Consider the following 18,804-nt stretch of genomic DNA (forward strand, 5'->3'; position numbering starts at 1 on the left):
AGCAGCGTTCGAAATAGGGCCGGTCAGCCGGCCATTGGCCTGTAACTTTTTGGCCTGGCCGGTAACCTTTCTGACTGGCATCTAGTTGCTGGCCCGGCTGGCCGGTAACTTTTTAAGGTCAAGCCCGGCTGGCCTGTAACTTTTTGAGGCTTATTTCGAACACTGCATACAAGATGGTTTGTTGACAACAGATAAAGAAATGACAAAGAAATGATGCTACATGCAGCTGCAGAGTTACTGATTTGTTTAAGTTAAGTAACACTCCGTACCAATATTTGTAACTAGAAACACTCACCCAATATTTGCATCTAAAAACACTGACTCAACCAACAGACATACTCGAAGCAGCACCATCACCTCTTTCCTCTTTTTCACTCCATGGTAATATACTTGCATCCATAACAAAGAAGAAATATAAATATCACTGGTGGAAGTTTTTGTGTCAAGTTATTAAAATAGGAGTAGAAAAAGTTCAAAATTCCCACCGGGCGGGTGTCGATCTGTTCCATCTTACTCTACTTAACTAACCTAACGGTTCTTACAAATACATAATCACGCTAAAGAGGTTGATAGAGTAATGAAAGCAGAGATAATGCAAATAGGAATGCGAATGAAACGGATAATGTTGATGCACCACCACCACCACTACCATCCCTGGAGGCTCCCTGTTGAACAGATTCTGTAAAAGGAAAAAAAAACAAGTTATAATTAGGCTTCATGTTCTAGTGTCATATGAAAACAGTTATTCATTTATGAACTATCCTGGGCAAAACTATTGGAGCATTATAATACTCGATCTGCTCCCATGAAACCAGCATAAAGTTGGGAAACTATGAAAACCATGTTAAAAGACATATATTTATTATTATTTATTTCCTATTTAACCTAGGGTGACCAATCAATGCACTGGCACTGTTCTCCCTTGTTTCCCATGTTTATATATATACCTACAAATACAATAAATTCTGGACAAAACCCCATTTGTGTAGCATTCTCAATTAGGTCTAAATGATATTTAGCAAGATAACAAGTTTGTTGAGGTGTTGGTATAGTTTATAGAGCATCAATGGTAGAATTGCTCAGCTGCACATTAATTCATTGAATTACACTGTGAATCATATTGATTTATAGATTTGTTTAATTTTCATCATGACACCAGTTATTTATTTACATCTCTGTATTACCAATTAACTTCATTCTGCAATGCCTCAATGCAATGCCCCTACTTAACCCCTTCAAAATGCACATTTTGATATTAAATGAAAGATCCTATTTTTCTCTCTTTAACATATTGAGATAAGGCATTCCAAATGAATGAATTTCCGATGATATCGTCAGAAAACGGTCGAATTAGTCTTGACTGTGGTTTACAGTTGAGACTAATTTGACAGTTTTTAATGACATCTTCGGAAATGCACCAATTTGGAATTCCTAATTTTAATAGGATCTTTCATATTAATTTATTACATGATTATCATTAATATAAAGCATGTAGACTACCAGTATCACGCTGTATAAATGTCAGTGATTCCATAAGGAATTAGTCACATTTACAAGAAACATTTACATGTTTGTTTTGCATATATATAACATTTTATGTTTTAAGTTTTAAAGAATTCCATTGTCCAAATACATCGGGCCACCTTCCTTTAAAGGTAAGAGAATAAAAGTACCCAATTAGCTTGTTTCTTTTTCAATCTTATGAGAGCAGTGCACACATTACTTGGCCAGTGCCTTAAAAATAGAAAGACCATTGTAAAAACCGGAATAAGGGTCCCATATTTTTCAAGTCCTATTGTGCTATTGACTAGTTAAAACAGGTGAAAGAATAGGATAACAAATATATGACCCATGATTTCACTTTTTTTGTCAATAGTCTTGCTTTGTTTTGTTAAGGCATTGTCCACATAATGAGTCACACTTTTCCAATTTCTTGATATTCAGTTCTTATTTTGCCACAAAGTCTGGTAAAGCACCTGGTACCTTTATCACTTTCATACATACCTAGATTAAGTTTTGCTGGTGTATCTTGTACAGGGCCATCTCCTCCTTTGCTGTACCCCCTAACCTTTACTAAATACGTCTCCTTATTAGTTAATCCACTTAAAACAGCCTTCACCGTTGATGGATTATTTATTGTTTTTACTTCTGCATCTTTTTCAAACTGGCCTTCTTTCCAGTACAGTACCTGATAAAAAAAACACAATGTTTGATCTTGTGAGTAACACCTGAAAAAAAGTTTAGTAGAAATAAAATTCTTTCAACAAGCAAAATAATGTTTCCGTATGTCTAAATCACAAGTAACATGGCAGATTGTATGGGTAACGTAAGGGTGGACGTCTCACCACCTAAACCCAGTGGTGTCAATTTCTTTTTGACGGTGGGGGGTGGAAAACATTTCTAGAAGTATAGGGAATGCAGAATCCAGCACCTTTTGACAACAGAATAAGTTTGTGGTACAAATGCACGAGAAGCACTCAACATTTTTTGCCATTTTGAAGCTAAAATTGTGAAATACTGGGCATAGCATTTTCATCTGTCGCTATTCATGGAACAATTGGCCATCATTTGTAGACGATGCTGGACTTTGCCACTTAGTGACACATAGAATAACTTACGAATACACAAGGATTTATTTATTTGGTAGCTGGAAAGACAAGCTCAATAGCAGTGGCTTGTAATACACAGAGCATATCAAATACAATAATGTAGTGCTATACTTTCTTTCTTTCTTTCTCCCTTTTTAGTGCTGACTTCATATAAACGAAGATAACTCGGACTGGCTTTACGTGCACAGTAGTTTTACCTATGCACGATCCTGCTATCACAGCATTGTAGTTATTACTGGGATATTCCAGTTAAAATTCATACACCCCCTGTGGAAGACATGACCTTAATTTGCCACACATGGAGTGTGAAATTCAAATAGGGTTACCCAAATAGGGGACTCCATTTGAAATCTGCACTCCCCTGTACGGGAGATTAAGGTCATATCTTCCATGGGGGGATTTCAACTGGAATAGTCCTTTATCAATGTATGGTGCAAACCCTAAGACATGCTTACCTTGTAACCTTGCAGAGGCTCTTCTGTACTTCCTACTTTGATTGCTTTCCATGAAACTGAAAGACCATTTTTTCCATCAGGACTCACTTTCAGACCCCCAGGTACTGCTAATGGTGCTGTAATGGTGAAGACAAAAAAAGCCACAACATGTTATAAAACAAAAATATTGGTCATGATGATCTTGGCAACAATGACTTTCAAGAATGAATGTAAAATTCTAAAAGATCAAGTAATTCTCCATTATAAGATTTGACAGGGTGTGTATTAAAATGAGCCCATCACATCATCACTATTATCAAGTTATGTACAGCTCAACTGATCATACTTTTCCTACATTCGACCTTGCATGATTTTTGAGTTGACATAGTCATGAAAATAACTATAGATACTTGACAGACCATTAGTAGCCCAGTTCTGAACCTTTTCATTGATCATTCATAACAATAGGTATCTGATGGATCAGTGAAGATAAGAAGGGATTATAATAATCCGTAACCTTGATATTATAGTACATCTCGAGGAAAAGTGCAATGGACATGTTTTCATTTTATGTTTCAAATATCCCGCGCATGAAAATTGAGTATTTAACCCAAAATGGAAAATGGAACAATTTATTGGAAATCTGTTTTAACAGATTTTTTTGACATCTTTTTCTGCACTGTATTATACCTAAATTAAGAAATTTGATAAATATTCAAAGAAAATATAGGTCATCCAAAAATGTTGATTTTTACACATTTTGGGGCAAAAAAGGAAAAATAAGCAAACATATCAAAATCTGTTTTAACAACTTCATTCATCAAGTCATAACAAACTGCCTACATGCTTAATTTCTAATAAAATATTGAAATTGTGAAAAATATAGGTATTTATTGATTTTCATGTTTTTTCTTGCAAATATGCTAATAATATGCAAATTATGAAATTGCAAAATAAAGTTTCTACATAGCATACATCTTTCAAGTGTGCTGTTCAAAATGACAGACATCAAAAAGAGATTCGATGAAATGTAAAGGTGTAGTAACAATTTTGGCATGGACTGTCTGGTTAGGCAAAGTACGGTAAGTTGAGCTGTACAATGTATATAAAGAGTGAAATTAACATATGCTTCTTATGGCAGATCATCAGGGTGTTACTTTCTTGAGATGTAACTTGGAGAATCTGTTCTCCTATCCTTATTGCCACTCTTTACCATCTGTTCAAATGTTTAACAATTTGTGTTCATCTTCTTATCCCTTCAAACCCCATCCCCATCTCAACCTTCACTACATCAACTGTGCTGTTGACCCTCCATATTATCACAAAAGCCTTTCTACCCTTATGCTCCCACCCTTTGAAATTAACCTGAAGACATCCTCAAATCCCCAACTCCCTGAAGACATTCAAGATGGCTGTTCAATCTCATCTCCTGCAGCCAATTCTTGGTTGTTTCATTTTTGGTTTTCCAATCTTCCCATCTTGTTTCTCTGTTTTTTTCTTCTTCTTTTTTTCCATTTTTTTGTTTGTCTTGTGTCTTTGTTTTGATGTTAGGAAATCCCTTTAATTACCGTAATTGCTTTGTCAATAATGGGCTTTGTCTTGCACATGCAAAATGTTATAAATATAAATATGAAAAAAATTATGAAAAACATGGCATGGCATGAATATAACCTTTCTTGTTTTTGCACTCAAGAACTTTTTAATGGCATTTCAAATTAGAGCAAAATATTAGAGAGAAATAATTTAATGTTATTCAACACTTGTTCTTTTTTTTGTTCTGGTGAAATTAGCATTCATAGCAATATTCAAATTGAACTCTATACACCCTATGGAAGAAATAACCTTCAGCTTCCACACAGGGAATGTGAATTTCAAATGGGGTTACCTAAATGGATGACTCCATTTGAAATTCACACTCCCTGAGTAAGAGATTAAGGGCATGTCTTCCACAGGTAATGATTGTATTGCAACTGGAATAGTCTATTTCAACACCTTTCACTAATGCTTTTTGTCATGTTCAACTTACGGCTCTTGAGAGTCCCGGCGCTTCCTTCACTGCTATCGGGTCCATTTTCATTGTCCCCATTATACGCTACCACAACAAACTTATAATCCGTTCCAAATGATAGTCCTGTAATGTCTGTAGCTGTTGCTGATCCTTCACTCCTATGTACTTGTGCTACGTCTATTGTGTCACTGCTTGGCCAGTACTTCACCTGTAATTAATAGTATAGAAGCAGCATTTCTTACTTGAAATCCAACAACACTTTATATTTATTTAAACTCACCACCAGATTTTTTGTAGTTTGAAGCTTATAAAGGTACATCAAAATGATTAGTACCCATCAATTTTGATGTTTATTGAAAAGACTGCCTCTGCCATATGCAAGAGTGGATACTTTTGAAATGTCCAGAATGTATAGTTACTTATGTATGACTTGTATAACAATTAATCTACAAATTATTTGGATCTTATGTTGAATTTTGTCAGACTCATCCAGTATCAATGAAAACCAATTATTTTTGTACAGCTTGTAGGTGTGTAAATTCGTAAGTAGTGATTGTATACTTTGGATACAACCATGGGTAGTACCAAACCATTGTAACTCTTCTATACTCTGATCACTTTGTAATATGCAGGACTCATAACATCATGGATTGATATAGTATGGTGCACACACAGCTGGATGCAGCTCTGTCGAAAACTCTGCTTTGTGCATATCACGTGACCGACACACTTTTTTGTGAATTTACACAGGTGTAAGTTGGGACTTTATTGACTTGCACAGTAAACAAAATCCGAATAATTCTTGTCTATTATGAGCCAATCATAGTACATGGGATTTTACATGTAAGAGTTATGATGGGTTACAGGACTCATAATGCATCAGAACTCTTGGTAAAATCCACCAAGGTCATGAAAACATTACCATATCATATATCTTTTAATGGTGTTCATAACAGTCACTGCATAAAGTGTGCATTGGCAATTTAGACAATCTGGTTCTTTACCCTGCTTACTGATAGGATTTATATTTGGCTCTCTTCTACACTTGCTAACACAAGTTTGTCATTTATCAGTGTGCATCACATAAAAAGAACAGCATCAAACATTGCTATATGAACTGGTTAGTGACTGAGGTATCGATGACATTTCAAATCTTTTCATGACATGATTCAAGCATCCAATTAGAACCCACTTCTGTGTTTAGGGTCATTTTAGCCTCCCAAAAAAAAGGGAAAATAATCTAAACTAATCGACCCTACTTGTAAAGTCTGTCCGCCTGTATAACATGGGTTCTTTCACTGTCTTAACTCACTTTAGACATTTTGGACTTACAAAATCAAACATAACAGTATTCAGCCCTAATATTTCAGAGTTAATGTGACAAATATGGGTGATGCGGTTGTTAAATGGGCCATCTTCCCTCCTTCCTTTAACACACTCTGTACCAGAAATATAAGTATTTTACCAAACCACACATGCTGAGCATGCACAGTGGCATTGTGCTATTACAGTTGAAATCAATACACCCTATGGAAGACATGATGTCTTCCACAGGGGGTGTATGGATTTTAACTGGAATAGCCCATTATGTGACATAATGTCACGATCCATAATAAGTAACACTGTCTCACCTTATATCCTCCTAGTACACCTTGAAAGCTGTTTGCATCAATACCAGTCCATGACACTCTGATAGAACTGCCTGATTTGCTTGAACCCTTTACATTTGTAGGTACTGCCTCAGGTACTGAGTGATATAAAGAACAATACAGAATTCATAATTATCGGATTTAATATCCCAATTTATTATAGTATGTTACAAAAATGTGAAAATCACTTTTGCTTAAAGCTTCACATGGCATACAGCAGACCAGACCATGGCCAGAGAGTGACATGAGTAGTAGACTACCCCGTAGTCCACTTGCCCATTGTGCATACTCTGGATATTGTATTTAATTGATTTAATTAATGTGTGCACAATTGATAGATTTTCACATCTGATCAGTCACCCTACTCCCTCTGTTTGTTAGCTTCCCAAGTGGACTACTGACATTGCCTTGCGGTTAAGATTTTTAACACGGGACTCTATGGAGAGTTAGGCCAATTTCTGGCCTAACTAAAATTGTCCATGATGTAATGCATCTTTAAATGGATCTGCCTTGTGATTGGTCGCCCATACCTCGCTATGGTTTAAATCGTCTGGGCCAGCGCCATTACCATTAACTACACCGTAAACAACTGTCTGTGGTATTTGCGGCGCTTTTGTGTTGACGCTGAAAGTTAATCTCTCATCAAACATCTAACGCGTCCATGTTTAGTACTTGTGGTTAATGGACTGATAAACAAGTATGCTTGACAGTGTGTTTTTAGAGAGCAAAGTCCAGGGGTAAAGTTCTGCTTACAATTCAAAGTTCATAGTCGAATTTTCGGGGTTCGCTATCAATAAACAGCCTGGTAGATTCCAAAATCAGAATTGTTCAGTATTAAAGTGAGCCGTTATAATTATGCAAGATAATGTTGCATTCAATTACTTTTATTGTCACTAATCGCCTGATATTTTTAACTCTTTATGACCATTTTACTATTGAATACTTTAATTTTAATAAACATCAGTATAATTTTGAGTTCAACGAAATGGGTTCATCATGACTAATAATAACATATTTTTAATAAAATTCGACTATGGCATAGTCTACATGAGTAGGTTTACTTCACCTACTGGTCACTACTCTCATGGTTCTTTTGCACAATTCTTTCAGTAGGAATGTTGTCATAATTTGGCTATACCATGGCCTCTACCTCCCTCTGACACTAGAGTGAAAGACTGATGTTGTGGTGAATGGGAAAGTTAAGAGCATTTGAAACAGCAGCCTATATTTTTTCATAAAAACAAATCCAACTTGTAAAATATTGCCCAGTTTGATTTTCTCAATTTCTGCTCTATTAAAAGATTGAAAAAAATAATGTCAAGTTTCACTCCAGACCCGGGGTGTAAGAGAGATGGTGGGAGCAAAAATCCAGCAGATGTTGGACCGGCAGAAAATCAAACATAGCATGAATGAATTCAGAATTCTGATTTCATTTCTCAGATGCTCAACAAACTTCAGATTTGCCCTCAGTGGATACTTCCACCAGTACCGCCCACTAGGAAGAAAGTAGATCCTAATCACCGCACCAGACTTGTTAAATCTGGTCGCTTACATTCATGACAGGTTATCATGAGTGCACTGGTTCAATGCCAACCAATTCTCATCTTATTTTATACAGTATGGCAGTTTGCCTCAGCTGTTTTTCTTCATTTAAATCATAATTTCTAAGCTTGCATCCTTTATTTTCAGTCCTCATTCTTATAAATGTCCCTGGGAATGACATTTTTCGAAATGGGGCAATTATTTGGAGCAAATTTTCAATGATAGAAGCTTAAAAATCTGGACAAAAACCACTAATTACGACTCGCTTTCGCTTCATTTCAGACATGCAAATAGATTATCCTTGGTAAATACCACAAAAATTATATCTGTAAGTGCACTTTCGTGCAAGAATAAAACTCTATGTTTAAGTTAGAATAGGTTTCATCCAGGCATTTTTGTGATATCAGACATGTAGAAAATGCCAGTTTTAAGCTTACCAACATGAATGATATGGTGTGAAAATTTCTGCATTTTGGTCATTTTTTCATTTGTTTATTAGGAACAATAGGGTATTAATAATTTTCTCACATTAATCTTATGCCTTGTTTAGTGCAGCAGGCAGGTCATCTTCATTTAACACTTACATTCCTGGAAGGAATAGACTTCCGCTGGAGGACTAAACGGTCCCATTCCTTCGGTATTTGTGGCTCTTACTTTCACCGAGTACATAGTGTAGGCTGGTACCCCTGTCACAAGATGGTGTGTGGTGCCTTCTCCTATTGTTGTATACTCATCAAAATCATCACTATCCGAGTCGGCTCTTTGCCATGCAACAATGTATAGGAGCTCAGGAGCATTCCAATCTTCCATGTGTAGTGCCTAGGATGTAATTTAAGGACACAAGTATTATCATACCACTAAGACCAAATAATGGAACCATCAAAGAAAAGATTCCATGGATTTGGACCTGTGTTTCTGATCATTTTGAAGGCAAAATTGGTTGTAACCTTTGATCATAATAGAATTGTCTATAATTTGGTTCACCTCAAGTTTGGTAGTGACGTATATGCGTATTTCGCTGGCTGCAGTAGTGAATCGCGCATGTAAAGTTAATCATGCCATTTTGATGCTTGACCTAGCCCGTGACATGTAGTCCTCTCTGTAATTACTTTTACTTCTAAAGACATTGATACTTTCAAAGATAAAATTTGACTTTATGGGATTATGCTTGCGATAGTATGGTAATACTTACATCCCATTCAATTTTCAGATTGCCAACACCTCCGCAACAGCCACGCACATTCTCAGGGGCTTTGGTTGGAGCTAAATACAACATAACAAATATCAAAACAGGTTTCAATATAACAGATTATCATTTTAAAAATGGGCTAAAAAAAGGCCAAGAAAAAGAACAAGATGGACTCGATGTGAAAACAAAACAAAATAAAAATGAGATGGTTTTGTTTCTCTTTGTAATGAAAACTGAAGCTTGCTTGCCATTTTTGATGTTTATTTAAGGTAATTTTTGACACCGTCTTTGTTCAACTTGTATTTGTATATCTTTGATACAAAGATAGTTATTGAATATATTACATATATGTACTATCACAAAATTATCATAAAGATCTTGGTAATTGGGATTGCCATCCATCATAGGGCTGGATAGCTCAAATGGTTGAGCACTTATCTCTCAAAACAGAGGTTACTGGTTCGAATCCTGCTTCAGCCAAATTTTCTTTGCTCCCTTCTTCATTTAATATTATTACCGGGTTAGTTTCTCAGTATATATTACTATAAGTATTTAAAAGCTGCATCTTCTCTGATCTGCTACTGTCGCTTCCCGTGTTGTATCATGATGTGGATGTGATCCTCGGCCACAGAACAACAAGATTTGACCAGTGCGCGAGTAAAGTTATTGGTAATTGGGATCGCCACACATCATAGGGCTGGATAGCTCAGATGGTAGAGCACTGGTCTCACAAACCAGATTTCACCGGTTTGAAGCCCGCTTCAGCCAAATTTTCTTTTCTCCCCTTCTTCATCATAAAATTTCAAGCGCCAATTTCATAGTAAGTATATACTGAAGGTCATACATTAAAGCGACTATGTTTTAGAACATTTTGTGGAAATATCGTCAGTCCTTGCAAAAAAAGCAAATAATCATCATCTGTTCAAAATGGTATTATAAAAGAACATTAAAAAGCAAAGTACAAAATGTGAGCCCTAATACTAATCCATATCACTACCACCAATGAATAACAACAAGTATTTACATTTCTGAGGTGTAGTTACTGGTTCTGATGGTTCACTAGGTTGTCCATATCCAAGATCATTCATAGCAGTAACACGGAACTCATAGGTACTCCACGGTGATACGCCATTAAGTCGGACTTCTTGTACAGTCGCTGGTATCGCTGTATAGAAATAGGGAAAATTAAAAGAACAATCAGCCATAACCATTGAATAAGAATTCATTACATGCACAATATCTCCTTGAGTGAAAGGTGTCACAAATCGTGTGGTTTATTTTGGCTCTACCAACATAAGGCCACAATGTGTGATTTACTGATTTGCATAAAGAATAGATTCCTATTTAAATGTTAGATTTTACTGATCACATTGTCCCCTTTTAATTTTGAGCCAAACAAATGAGGTAAAAAAATGATGAAAATTGCTATTTCATTACAGCGCCTAAAATTGCTATTTCATTCCAGCGCCTACAATGCGTGTTATTAGCTCGCTGATTGATTATCATGAATATTGGCGCAGCTTCACATAGCTACGACGAATAAACAAGACATAAGACGAATAGCGATATGCCGGGGCGATATGCACACAGTTTATACATCAAGACGTAAGACGAGTAGCGATATGCACACAGTTTATATGTCACTGTGTTTAGCGACCACTCGATCGGTGAACTCTGAATAAAACTGGAGATCTCCAAATTTTACTTAAATTTTACTGTAATTAAAGTACTTCAGGTCTATCACATGGTATTTTAGTACACCATTGGGCATTACAATCATGTAAAAAGTAAAAATTCAACACAAAATTGAGGGCGTCGCTGTGGAGCAAATCACACATTATGGCATCAGGTTCTAATCACCATCATCTTGAAGGAACACAAAATTGCCTTGTACTCACTATCTCTTTCTTCCTTCCACTCTGGCATGTATTCTGTTCTGCTTTCAATTTTGTAGTAGATAATCTCACTGTAGTGATCTGCTCCCGGCATCCAGCTCACGAGGGCGTTTACATCGTTAGAAGTGCTTGTTATCTCAACGCTGACACCAGCAGGTGGGCCAGGTGGACCTGGTGAAAATTAATTGTAACAAAAATAAACAATATATATCACATTTATCAAGAACATCTATCTGAAGGTGATTAGCATGTATACCATCTACTCCATCTACATACCAACTGAGCTAATGTTCATGAGATACGAAACAGTTCTTAATATGTGCCAATACAATAGATTGTGCTTACAATATTTGACATGATCAAGGGGAATGAGTCGCATGTCAACCCTGGTCGAAATTGAGTTTTACATATATTTCTAAAGAGGAAATTTAGAGCTTTCAGAAAGTGAAAACCCCAAGTTGATACGCCTTTTCCTCGTAAAGTTATGTCACTTTATCAATCACTGAAAACAATAGAAAACAAAAGAATTTTAACACGTTCTTTGGCAATATCTCAAAATCAATGTTAGCGACATCCGACTCATTCCCCTTGATCATGTCACATATTACCTATTTGTATCAGTAAGTTATTTGCTAAACATGCAAATAATTTCAGATCTTTTGTCTCATTCTAACACTTCATTCATTTGTGGGGCACATTTTTGACCGGCAACTGGAATAATTGCCTCAGCAGATGTTAAAATTATTTCTTAATTATATTTAACAGTATATTGAACAAGACTTTTGGAACTTGCTTCAATTGAAAGTAGATATCCCAATGACAATATGCTTGACTTATTATAGCCTTACCTTTAACATTGATCATAGCAGATGTTTCAGCCCTGTCCACTGTTGTTTGTGCTACACATGTGTACAAGCCTGCATGCGTAAGCTGTACATCCTTGATAATCAAGTTGCCTTCATCCTACAAGGAAAAAGTTAAAATAGCACCAATTTAGCGAGTGTTTTTGCAACAATATGCCCTTTGACACACGTAAGTGGGTAAGTGCAATAGATCGAACAACACTGACTGAGAGAATGCATGGAAGTTGGTTCTGTTTGGATGATTGAAACACATCATGAAATATCAGCAACTGGGAACAAGACGGGTAGTATCGGATAACTCTGGCATAACCTGTTTCTTTTTATGTGACATAAAGGGCTCACTCACAGAATTTGTCTGGTTGATGAAATTATGCAGCTTGAGTTAACAATGAGGGAAGATTTTGGTAAATGCAGTGGATGACAAAGATTTCACAGTCAGTTCCTATCAATCAGGATAACATGTTGCTAATGGTACACACTCTGCCTGCCCGGGCATTATAGCAGAACAGGATTTGAACGTGACAAATGGTCAAATTCCCAATGACATATTTCACTAACCGCTATTTCAAATTCATTGCTCAAATTTTTACCGCAAGTTGTGAAGATCATATTCCCCCTGTGGAAGATTAAATCTTACACGGTTTGTATACCAAAGATATTTAAAAGACATTCTGTTAATATGTATTATATGCATTTGATTTCAAGAACTGTGTCTATAGGTAGATGGGTTTGACATAAAGTGCCAGCTATAGAGAGATTTATTGATATGTACTTGTGCTGACTTCAAAATGAAAGGCTCGGAGGGAACTATATCAAAGAATTCCCAGAAAATAGAACACATATCTAAGGATTTTTTGTAACGACAGATCCATATTTTTAACTGTAGAACCAAATTTTGAGTGCAGTGTGCGAAAAAACATGATTTGATTCTGCAGTCATGGCTCTCCAGCAGGCTAGCGTGGAAAATTTTAAAATTTACACTCATGTCTAAGGACTTTTTCTTCAAAACATATACCTGTGTCTCAGGATTTCTCATGAAAAACCCTACCCATTTGAGCGGCAAATCACCGAATGTCTTATATATGGGAGTACCCCCTGTAAGCAAGCATGTATCTACCATATAAAAGTAATCAAGATGGCAGGCAGTGTTATTTACCATTTCATAATGAGGATCATCAACCACATCAGTCTTATATATGGGAGTACCCCCTGTAAGCAAGCATGTATCTACCATACAAAAGTAATCAAGATGGCAGGCAGTTTTATTTACCATTTCATAATGAGGATCATCAACCACATCAGTCTTATATATGGGAGTACCCCCTGTAAGCAAGCATGTATCTACCATATAAAAGTAATCAAGATGGCAGGCAGTGTTATTTACCATTTCATAATGAGGATCATCAACCACATCAATCTGTGTCTCTCCTTTCATCCAAAAGTAAGCTAGCTCAAACACTTCATCAGTGGTTGCAGAGCAGCGTAGAGTATAGTCTGTTCCAACAGTGATCACCTTCTCCTCTGGATGTTCTTGGATGCTGGTTCCATCTGCATAAAATAGCAAAGTAGGAAGAGGGGATTAACTCCATGTCTTTAGTTTGAAGCAACAGTTTTTTACGTTTTCATAATACATCAATTATGTTTTCTTTGTATCTTACTGTTCAGGGTATTTGGATATTATTGCCTTGAAACTTGGTCAAAGTGTTTCTAATATTTTCTAATGTTAGCCACCCTCTGTCCCCATATTTGAAATGTTTTACATATGACCTGACACAATAAGTATGCATACATGTATTTTTAACTTATGAAAAAAAAGGAACCTCTGTGTCATTCACAAGTTACTAATGACTCCCCAAGTTAACATGAACCATGGTGAGAGTGGAAGTCTGTATTTAAGCTACATAAATTGCTAATTAAATCCAGACTTTTTTCCAAAGTCAATACCCCAGCAAGTTACCACTACTGGGAATTGAACCCAGAACCCTGTGCAACAAAGGTGAGTACCTAAAATCATTAGGTCATGCTCTCCCTTTCACAAACTTTTTGTGAAAATTCAAAATGGCTGCTGCCTATTCTAGTACATACCTTTGATTGCAAGACTTCCCACGCTCTCTGCAGTGCCTTCAGTATTGGTAGCTACACATTTGTAGGATCCACCATCATCATCATTCACATCTGTGATTTGTAAATTGCCATCTTCCATGATGGTATAACGCCCTCCAGTATTGAGCTTCTCTTCACCATGGTACCATTCAATGGTAGGTTTTGGGGCTGCATCTGGTTGGCATTTGATGATTACGGAGCCATCACGTGGGGCTGGCTGGTTGGTTGGAAGTGGTATATGGAAGGTTGGTGCAATAGCTGTACACAAAGAGAGTATACATCCAAATTTACCTTAAGGTTCATCAATTGCTGCCCGACCAAAGTCAAGGACAGTTTTGCCCATGTTTCCCACAGACTCTCCATTATAAAATTCCATGAATTTTCACTAAAACCTACATACCATATTTCCTCTATTAAAACGCCCCTTCTATTAAATGCCCCCATAAATTTTCAGCAAAATAGACAAATTTAGGTCTTACAATGCTTAAATATTTCCATTCTATCTTGTGTAAGTAAGTTTACCACAGTCCTCACACGATCGGTAATGCCGTAAATGACATCATAAACCCAGAAGTCATTGCTCCTAAGTTCATCATTTTGGCATGATATTTAAGCTTACCTAACAATTTTTTCGGGAATTATCGTTGTAAAAATGACCTCTCATAAACGCCCCCTTTTAGAAAATGCAACACCCCAGGGCGTTTAATCGAGGAAAATACGATAGTTAAATCACTATTTAAAACAAGAATTCAACAGATACCACATTTTTCGAGTAGCTGTGTTTTTTTTTCATATACAGATGGATTGTTTGATCCCATAAATTATGCACATGCTTGGCATTTAAAATCAAAATACAATTGTACTTTGAGAGACAGAGTAATGCATGTAGAGTGAGTGCAGCAATTTCCATGTAATGATTGGCTCTCATAAACAATAAGGTGTTTTTTTTTTCAAATTCATGGCCAATCTCTAATCTGTTTCTTGTAGTAAAAGGACAATTATTGGGAAACTCAAAAGATGCCAATTTTGATTATTGTAGGTTTAGCTAATCATCGATCATCCTTTTACCCTACAAGTTAAATACAATATGTGACCATGTACCTCTGACTGTAAGCTGTCCAGTGGAGTAAGCAGCACCAAAGTCATTCTTTGCTACGCACTGGTAGATGGCTGTGTCAGTCCTATCCAGATCCGTAATCTTCAGAGTTTGCTGATTATTGGAGAACGTGTGTCGATCTCTGCTAGTCAGCAGTTCTGTATTACGATACCACTCATACGTAACACCATCTGGACTTTCAGCTGCGCATTCCAAGGTTGCTTCGTCGTAAATGTCTGCACTGACATCCTCAAGTTCTGTCAGCCATTGTGGAGGTACTGTACAAAGAAGATAATGAATGGCAAGAAGGATTGACTTGTGTGTTGTCTGACATCATTTTGGACTACAATAATTTAAAAGGTATAAGCTACTAACCACCGGAGAAACACATAAATTGTAAATTCATTTTTGAGCTCTCCTTGAATTCACAAATACATCTGATTGATTGATTTAATTTTATTAGGGAAGTATATCAATATATGCAACAAAGAATGCTGGTAAATAATGTGGTGTGATCAAGCAAAATCAGTCTACAGTCGGACATATTCAATTTTCAGTTTCTTATAAGATTGTATACAGCATTTGCAAGGCTACGTATTGCAGAAAACCCCATTGAATAATGGATACCTAGTTCAAAAGATGTGAGTTTTCAAAACAAAAGGAAACAAAAGGAAATACTTCCTTTGTTTGGCTATATCTCAAAATCAACATTTCTGACTTCCGACTGATTTTGCTTGATCACATCCCATATACATTATTAATAGAACCATATTTACAAATATTTACGTCCAAAATGATATGAGCGCACAAGTCAAGGTTCAAAACAAACATTACCATCATCTTGTGCATAATTTGAAGTTTCTTTTTGAAGAACTGGTAACATTGGATGAGAGTGGAACATAAATTTGTGCAATATATTTTATTGAGGAAACCGCTGTCTGTTCAAATATTTGATCTTATCTTTGTACTCAACTTTGAGATGCATGATGGGATTGAATCTGTCTTGGTGTAAGCTTGGCAAATGTTACATTTTGATCTGCAATAATTACTTTGTGAAATCCAAGTGCCAGGGGTTCTCATTTATATTTGCTCGAGTGCCACCGAGGCCAAAATCATTTCAAAGATCAAATCTTCAATCTACAGATGATATTACAGAAGAAATTGGAAACAAACACACCAGTCTACATAGCCTTTATTGACTACAAAAAGGCCTTCGACTCAGTCAGCCATCAGATGATGCTGCAGTCCTTGCTTGATATGGGATTTCCCAGACACATAGTAGCACTTATTCAGTCACTATACAGCACACAGAGAGCTGCAGTGCGAGTTGATGGAGAAATCACTGAATGGTTTAAAATCAAAAGAGGAGTACGACAAGGTTGTATCATCTCACCGCCCTGTTTAATGTGTACTCAGAGATCATCATGAGGAAGGCAATCACTGAACAACACAATGGCATCAGCATTGGTGGAATGAAAATTACAGACCTGAGGTATGCAGATGATGTGGCTCTTCTTGCTGAAAATGAAGATGACCTACAGATGCTGCTGCAAGACGTCTGCAAGGAAAGTCAAACATACCACCTCCAAATGAATGTAAAGAAAACCAAACTCCTGGTGTGTTCCAAGCAGCAAATAAATATGGATATGCAGCTAAATGGTGAACCAGTGGAACAAGTTAATGATTTCACATATTTAGGTGCTACCTGCTCCAACAACAATGACACCTCAAAGGAGATCCGAAGACACCTTGCAATAGCAAGAAACAAATTCAGTCAAATCCAAAACCTACTCAAAGACCGGTCACTCTCAATCAAAGTCAAACCAGACTGCTTCAGGCACTCATATTCCCCATTGCAACCTACGGATGTGAAGCCTGGACCCTGAAGAAGGCAGACACCAAAAAGATCTCAGCCTTTGAACTGTGGTGCTACCGTCGTATCTTGCGTGTCACTTGGCAAGACAAACACACCAATGAATGGGTACTTGCCCAGATTAATCCAAAAGTAAGACTCCTGACAACAGTGAGAAAACACAAGCTACAGTACTTTGGTCACGTAGCAAGAGGCAGTGCAGGAAACCTTGCTAGAACCCTGTTGCAAGGAAAAACACAAGGTAACCGAGGCAGAGGACGTCCACGTACATCATGGGAATCAAACATCAAATCCTGGACGGGAATGACCACATACACTGCGACCCAAGCCACACAAGACAGATGCAAATGGAGACTCATCACAAGACTGGCTGCAACCCACCCCCATGAAGAGGATGGTACCTGAGGTGAGGTGAGGTGAGGTGATATCATAGCTGTTTGAGGGCCAACCAGAAGTGTTGGCAGGCCTGATTTGGTCCCCTACTGAGAACCCCTGGTATATGCTATAGGCTTCATCAGGGCAACAGTGTGTGTTTCTATTGGTCTGAAGGTATCATTTGAGATATGAACCCAACATATATCTGCTGGAGGTGTGTTTCCATTCCCAGCAGAATGCCTGACCACATAGAATTGTAACTGGGATGTGGCACTACCCTATATGTGTACAGTTCAACCATGTGGTATCTATTGGTGTGAACAGGCTAACTACATTTTAAAGAAATTTCGCCAGAAAGAAATCCAGCAGGTACAAATCAGTAAATGCATTTTATGGGTGTTTAAATTCCAGAAGCTACATTAGCCTTACTTACTACCAAAGGAACATGTTGATAGGGTTTATATAAGTTGTGCTGAGTTGTGTCTTTACTATTCTATTCTATCAATGTACCATGTTATGAGTCACATCTATTTACAATGATACAACTTACCTTTGACTGTGATTCTTCCCGAGATCTTGACATCGTCTTGGATATCATTACTAGCTGAACATTCATATTCTCCTGCATCGTCTAGCTCTACATCTGGGATGATCAGCTCTTGGTTGTTTTTATTTGTTTGTGCTTTGGATGGTATAGTCCCACCTGTACGAGACCACCTCAAGTTGGGTACAGAACTGCAACAATTATGAAGATAGTGCATCGGTTATTAATATTATGACCTTAGTGCACTGGATATTATTACCACAGCACACCTGGATTTTGCTGATGATATTGCCCCATTGGAACAGGCCTTGTCATCAGTGCACCCAAGACAGAATATATGACTGCAAACTTGTCCTGTTACATATGATGCGTACATACACAAAGTCATCGTACTGCATTGTATTTTATAATGTATCTATAATGTCATTGTACTTTTTATCTCAATGTTATAATATTGTATTTTTATAATGTTTCTATAATGTTATTGTACTTTTTATCTCGATGTATTTTTTAAAACTTTATGCTAGCACATTGCATAACAGCGCATGGAAACTTCAGTCTTATGCGCTTTATAAATGAAATTTATGTTATGTAATGTTATAATAACTCCCTACATCGTACACA

At 36.9% G+C, this 18,804-nt stretch overlaps 1 protein-coding gene across 3 annotated transcripts in view; it reads right to left on the reverse strand.

Annotated features, from left to right (window-relative positions):
* Positions 1-250: 250 nt before the first annotated feature.
* LOC140148206 (contactin-4-like) overlaps positions 251-18,804 on the reverse strand; it is a 104,829-nt gene continuing 86,275 nt past the window's right edge. For all 3 annotated transcript variants that reach the window (XM_072170066.1, XM_072170067.1, XM_072170068.1), the window contains 14 exons: positions 18,187-18,371; positions 15,394-15,666; positions 14,275-14,550; positions 13,574-13,737; positions 12,175-12,289; positions 11,330-11,497; positions 10,456-10,596; positions 9,435-9,505; positions 8,827-9,061; positions 6,683-6,798; positions 5,070-5,259; positions 3,065-3,180; positions 2,005-2,188; positions 251-679 (listed from right to left, as the gene is read on the reverse strand). In XM_072170066.1, the coding sequence (XP_072026167.1) occupies positions 558-679; positions 2,005-2,188; positions 3,065-3,180; positions 5,070-5,259; positions 6,683-6,798; positions 8,827-9,061; positions 9,435-9,505; positions 10,456-10,596; positions 11,330-11,497; positions 12,175-12,289; positions 13,574-13,737; positions 14,275-14,550; positions 15,394-15,666; positions 18,187-18,371 (2,356 nt within the window). In that variant the 3' untranslated portion in view covers positions 251-557. The remainder of the gene's footprint in view (positions 680-2,004; positions 2,189-3,064; positions 3,181-5,069; positions 5,260-6,682; positions 6,799-8,826; positions 9,062-9,434; positions 9,506-10,455; positions 10,597-11,329; positions 11,498-12,174; positions 12,290-13,573; positions 13,738-14,274; positions 14,551-15,393; positions 15,667-18,186; positions 18,372-18,804) is intronic.

This window comes from Amphiura filiformis, chromosome 3 (assembly GCF_039555335.1).
Source record: "Amphiura filiformis chromosome 3, Afil_fr2py, whole genome shotgun sequence".
Lineage (NCBI taxonomy): Eukaryota > Metazoa > Echinodermata > Ophiuroidea > Amphilepidida > Amphiuridae > Amphiura > Amphiura filiformis.